This window comes from Geospiza fortis, unplaced genomic scaffold, assembly GCF_000277835.1.
Source record: "Geospiza fortis unplaced genomic scaffold, GeoFor_1.0 scaffold112, whole genome shotgun sequence".
Lineage (NCBI taxonomy): Eukaryota > Metazoa > Chordata > Aves > Passeriformes > Thraupidae > Geospiza > Geospiza fortis.
In genome coordinates this window covers 13,617,318-13,623,026 of record NW_005054298.1, presented here as the reverse complement: position 1 = coordinate 13,623,026, position 5,709 = coordinate 13,617,318, and the positions used below count along the sequence as shown (strand labels likewise).

The window sequence follows — 5,709 nt, the reverse complement described above, 5'->3', positions numbered from 1 at the left end:
CCCCGGAACCTACCGCTCCCGGTCCTTCCCGGCAGTGGACACTGCCAAGTACGATGCCAACCCGGCGCTGCCCCAGGCCCCGGCTCGCAGTACCAGCAGCCGGGAGGCTGTGCAGAGGGGCTTGAATTCCTGGCAACAGCAAGGGGGAAGCCGGCCACCTTCCCGGCTGCAGGAGGGCAGCATGGAGAGCCACAGCCCCAGCATCTCTAGCTGCAGCCCCCAGCCCAGCCCGCTGCAGACGGTGCCCCCACACAGCCACAGCATGCCCGAATTCCCCCGGGCGCCCTCTCGCCGGGAGATTGAGCAGTCCATTGAAGCACTGGATGTCCTCATGCTGGACCTCGCACCTGCCGTCCACAAGTCGCAGAGTGTGCCTGCCGCCTCCCGTCAGGACAAGCCAGCCGGACCCCTGCCCTCCTCCCTCTCGACCCAGCCCATTGCTGGTCTCTACGCCCGGCCAACTCCACAGGTGGCCCAGCCGAGGTCCTTCGGCTCGTCCGTGAGCCCCGTGGTCTCTGAGCCCGGGGGCAAAGCCTATTCTCCTGGAGAGCTGGACTATGGGGTGCATGATTATCGGGAAACCTATTCACCCTACAGCTACCAGCTGGCACCGCTGCCACAGCCCAGGAGCTACAGCCATGCCCCGGCCGGAGCACAGATGGGCTCTGTCCCACTCAGCACCTCATGCTACAGCCCTGTGGGGTCTCAGCAGCGACTCACCTCCTCCCCACCTTCTCCCACCGTCCCAGCACAAAACCAGATGCCCCTGAAGGGACTGGAGAGCTATGAAGACCTGTCGAGGTTGGCAGAAGAGCCCTTGAATCTGGAGGGCCTGGTGGCCCACAGGGTGGCAGGTAGGATCCTTTGGTTCTTAGGGGGGATGGGGAGGATCGCATGTCCCGAGGTGCTGGAGCCCACAGGGGTGGCATGCATGGTACAGTGGGGGATAAGTGATGTGGAGACTCCTTGTCCGTGCTGGATCTGGGCTTGGGACTGAGCCCCCTGCCATGGAGACATGCAGGACAGGGAAGCAGCCTGTGCTGCTCTTTGCTAAGATCCTCCTTGCAGCTTACTGTCTGCAGCAGCATTGCCCAGAGGGGGGAAGGGGTAGCTGAGGGTGTCAGATCCCCCCCATCCTGTTAGGGTAACAGGGCTGGTTTGTTCCTGGTGGCTAGGCCAGTCGCTGGATCTCTGGGGAATATTTTTTTTGGGGGGGGGGAATATGGAGAGTTTGGGAAAATGTTTTTTTTCATCTCTGGCTGAGGTTGTCCAGCCTGGACCCCACTTGGACGTGGTGTTCTCCCTGCCTGGAGCATGATCTGGTGTAGGGACCCAGCAGAGAAATTCACTTGTCTTGTGTTTGATGTCTCTGTGCTCATCCCTGATTTCAGTCTCTTCTTTCCCCCCTGGCTTTCTGGGTTTAGTGCTCAGACCTCCTCCTTGGGCAGCTGGAGTGCTGCTGGAGTGGGGACTAGGCTTTTGGGAACTAGGCTTTTGTCTGTCAGCTGTAATTCTGCCCAGCTTGGTCCAGGGTGGTTTGAATCTGGACCTAGCTGTGGGGCAGTGGTCAGGGGCTGGGAAGACATTTCCCAGCCCTACCAGAGAGGTTTGGTGCTTGGCTGGGTGCACTGCTGAGTGTCGGTTCTGTGGCTGGATGAAGGCGTTAGCTCTGTGCTGTGGAGGGCAAGCTGTATCCACCATGCCCTGCCCTCCTTTAGCTGTAGCTTAGGGGCTTTGGGGACACAAGTGTCCCAGCTGCCCAGAAAGAAGGTGCCGTGGCGCTGTGGCAGCTTGCTGCCCTCCCTTCCCACTGCTTCGGCTGCAGTTGTTCAGTTGTGGAGTGACATTTGGGAAGGGTTTGGGGCTGTGGGCCAGCTTGTGATGCTGGGCCTTGGCAGCTCCATCCCTTCCAGCTCTGTGCTCAGTCCAGAAACCCGCCCGGCATTAGAGGGAGGGGGAAAAGGCTTGGCTGGAAAAATCCAACAGCATCAACCTCCCAGGAGTGGGGACTGAGTCACAGGGTGGGAGGCAGGAGGGGGCAAGTGGCAGGAGTGGGATTGAGGAGGGACATAGAGTTGTTGGAGGAAGTTTGCATCGGTCTGGACCTGACCTCTGTGATCCAGATTAAATTCACAAAGGGTCATGGGGCTTTTGCAAAGAATTTAAACAAACCTAAGGACACATGGATGCCCAAACTGCGCTGTATGTCTGGATTTAATATTATAAGCAGCCCATGCCTGTCCTCCCCTGCCGTCCCATATGAAGAATTAAAATGGGCTAAAAAAGTAGACAGTTCTAAGGAGAGGAGGAAGAGTATTTGCAGTGTGTGGGAAATGGACTTTTGATGGTGTCTACCAGAAACATCCGTCCCCCTAACCTGGAGTCAGGTCCTCAGGGCTGGGCTGGGTCACTGTTGTCCCCTTGTAGCCACTGGGTTTCCCAGAGAGGAGAGAGGCATGTGGGAGATGGTCCCCAGCCTGTGGCCACCTGTCTCTGCTGGAGCTGGGCCTTCTGTGCTGAGGTGGGGACAGCGCAGGCGGGTGGCCTGACCTCTGGCAGGAACGAGGTGTCCTGAAGGCAAAGTTGGGAGGGGACAGCCAGCGGGGACCGTGGGGCATGGACGTGTTTGTTTACATTCCCTGCTGCTATAAATTGCCTGCGTGTCCTGGCGCAGAGATGAGGAGCATCTCACACCTCCTCCGTTCTTGGTGGGGGAATGCTCCCATTCCTTTTTCCCACTGATGATGGAGGGGAAGACATGGCCCAGGGCAGCTCTGGCATGCCCAGCATCTCCCCACAGAGGGGAGGTGGTCCTGTCATCCTTTAAGACCCCCTTGTCTTCTAGCAAGGCATCTGGGGTCACCCTGTCTTGTCCCAGCCCTGAGCATTCTATGATGAAGGGGACCTGCATGGTGCCACTCCTGAGAGGATGGTGATGGGGCAATTGTGGTGTTGCACAAGGCTATATATGACCAGGAACCACCATTGATTTCCCATATGGGTTTATGTGGTGCCTGGAGCCAGGCAAGTTGGCTGATGGAAAAGCAGCTCCAAGCAGAGACCGAGCTCCTTTAAACCCCAAATGACCCCAGACTCATCTGTTGGACCCCAGCTAATATTTTCTCTTCTTTCTCTCTCTCTCCCCTCGTGTTGTATCTCGTGACATTTGTCCTGTCTGCCCCTTCCTCTCTCTGTGGGGGACTGTGTCTGTCCTCTGTGACCTCCCATCCTCCTTGCACTCCCTGTCCTGGTATGCTGGCAGAGTACAACGCCAAGCTCAGGGAACTCAACAAGAGCACCAAAGTCCCCCGTCCTCCTCTGAGCCAGCAGCGGTCCTTCTCCGGTTCGTTCATTCCACCTCCTTCCCTTTCCCTCCTTCCTTGTTCTCCAACCTTCCCCACACATCCTTCTCCTTCCCTCTCTTGCATTCTTCCCCCCTCTCATCCTTCCTTCCTTTTCCCATCTTTTCTCTCTCCTTCCCCTTCATCGCTCCTTCCTTCTCATTCTTCCTTCCTCCTCTATGCATGCTGAGTGATCTGTGTGTTGCATGGCTGTGGGATGGAGGGAGGCTCAGGAGACCATTTCCATGCAGGATTGATCCCTTTTCTCAGCAGAGTGATGGTTAGGGCTCCCATTGAGCTCCTCCTGTGATGGGGAGCCCCTGGGTACAGACTCCCCTGCCCACGCTTGGTTTTGCATCTCATCCAAGCCTGGCACTGCTTGCTGGTGGGGTTTTCATTGCTGGGCCAGTTCTGGACCCTTGCTGCATCCCCTCAAGCTTTGCCCTGACCATAGCTCACCCCCTTGGGAAGCAAGGGCTGATGTGCAGCTCCACAGAATCCAGATATAGCCAGTTGTCAGCCCAGGAGGGTCTCTCCTACATCAGTTTAGGGATCCCCATGTCTTGGTGTGCAGCTGGAGGGTGTGGGCTGCTGAGGCTGGATTTTATGCAGTATGACTCTTGCTCCTTGAAGGTGAGTTTGCCCTGGGTGATGTGTGCTGGTGACCTGCTTGGTGCTTGTGCACCCACTTGTTGGAGGGCAAGGAGAAGGTGGGAGATGGAGTGGGGAGTCACCATCTTTGTGACCTTTCTCTCCCCACTGGCACCATGGGTTTCTCCCCAGGAGGACCAAAGAAGTTTGAACCTTCCCAGTCCCCAGCGCAGAGTAAGGTATTTTATTGTACCCATTTGGGGTAGTCAGGCAGGACGTGGGGAGCAGTCTGTGCCAGGATGGGGTGAGTTGGGCTCTAGTGAGGAGCAGCACAGGACAGCATCTGTTCCTCATGCAGACAGGGAGTGAGTTTGCATCTCTCTTCCCTGGGTGTTGTGTCTCCCCGTTCACATCCCGAGGGCCTTGGGATGCTTCTTTGTTCTCTCCTGTCCACGGTGGGGATGTCACCTGGCTCTTGCCTGGTAGTAGTTCTAGAATCTCATGGCCTAAAAGCAGCTGCCTCCTGATTGGCCTAAAACCTGGCTCCCCAGGTGCAACTTACCTGGGTTTGCCATTGCTCCTGTTTTCTTCTTCCCTAGGTGTTGTGCTCCCTGCCCTTCCCCAGCCCTAGAGCTGTGCTGAGTCTGAGGGCAGTGGGTTGGTACTAGGTTAGGTACTTAAATGAGCAGCAGGAGGAGTGACAGTGCCGTAGGTGTTGGGTGAGAGGGTGAGGAATGGGGTGCAGGCTGCTGCTCCCACTTTGTGAACAGGAATCTGCCATCCTGCAGCCAGCCACGGCATCCTTGGGAGCACAGTGACAGTACCGTGGCTGAGAGGCTGTGTCTGCTGAGGGGGCAAAGCAAGCTGGGGAAAGGAGAGTTTGTTTTTCAAGCATAGTTTCCATCCCATAAATCACCCAGGGGGTCAGGGGAGCCATGCTCAGAGCCTGGGTTTCCTCCAGGCTTTGCTCCGGGCGGCCTGTGAAGTTTCCCACTCTCCGCTCCTGAACAATGAGTCCCTTTTTTCCCTTCTCCTCCCTCCCCTCCCTGTGGCCCCGGCCGCTTTCCATGTCTGGGGAGCGGAGCAGCCAGGGCTTGCTGAGCTCCTGGGTGTCCCAAAGGGCCAGATCCAGCACCCTGTGGTTAGGTGACGTGAAGCCCTGGGGACGGAGCAGGGGAGGGAGTCCCATGCTGCAGATGTGTGATGTGCACTAAAAGCCAGGCTCCATCCATCTGCTGTATTTAGTGCTTTCCAAATGAAAACTGCAAAGCAAGGCAGGCGCGCACAGCTCGAGGAGCCAGTCCCTGCCTCTCTGAAGTGCTCAGGCCCTGCAGCTCACTTTGGAATAGGCCAAGGGATCTTCCTCCTGATGCTCCTGCAGTGTTCAGGTGAACCCATAGTGCACAAAGTGGAAGGAAAAAAAGAAAATGTGAGAGTTTGCTTTTTTTCCCCCCCACTATCTTGTTTTTCCCTGTGCTCGCAACTGCGAGCTTCAGTTTCTTCTTTTTCTTCTTCCCTTAAAGTGAAGAGCAGGACAAAATATATGGGGTGGCCCTATGCAATGCTACCCATACCTGCATGACAGCTTCCCAGGGACCCTCCTGGTCCCCCTGTTCTCTCCACTGGTCTTTTTAATGGCCATCTCCCGTGCCGGTGAGCACCTGCAGAAAGGATCGGGAGTTGTGTTTCAAAGCTGCTCTTAGTGGAATTTTCCAGGCTGCCTCTGCGGCTGGAGCCAGCCCCGTTGGCTCGAGTCCCCCCCCCCGCCGCCCGGCCG

The 5,709-nt window shown here is 56.9% G+C and overlaps 1 protein-coding gene across 1 annotated transcript in view; it reads left to right on the top strand.

Annotated features, from left to right (window-relative positions):
* TNS1 (tensin 1) overlaps nucleotides 1-5,709 on the top strand; it is a 63,940-nt gene that overhangs the window by 39,676 nt on the left and 18,555 nt on the right. The window contains exons 18-19 of the mRNA XM_031057858.1: nucleotides 8-854; nucleotides 3,263-3,343. Of these exons, the coding sequence (XP_030913718.1) occupies nucleotides 8-854; nucleotides 3,263-3,343 (928 nt within the window). The remainder of the gene's footprint in view (nucleotides 1-7; nucleotides 855-3,262; nucleotides 3,344-5,709) is intronic.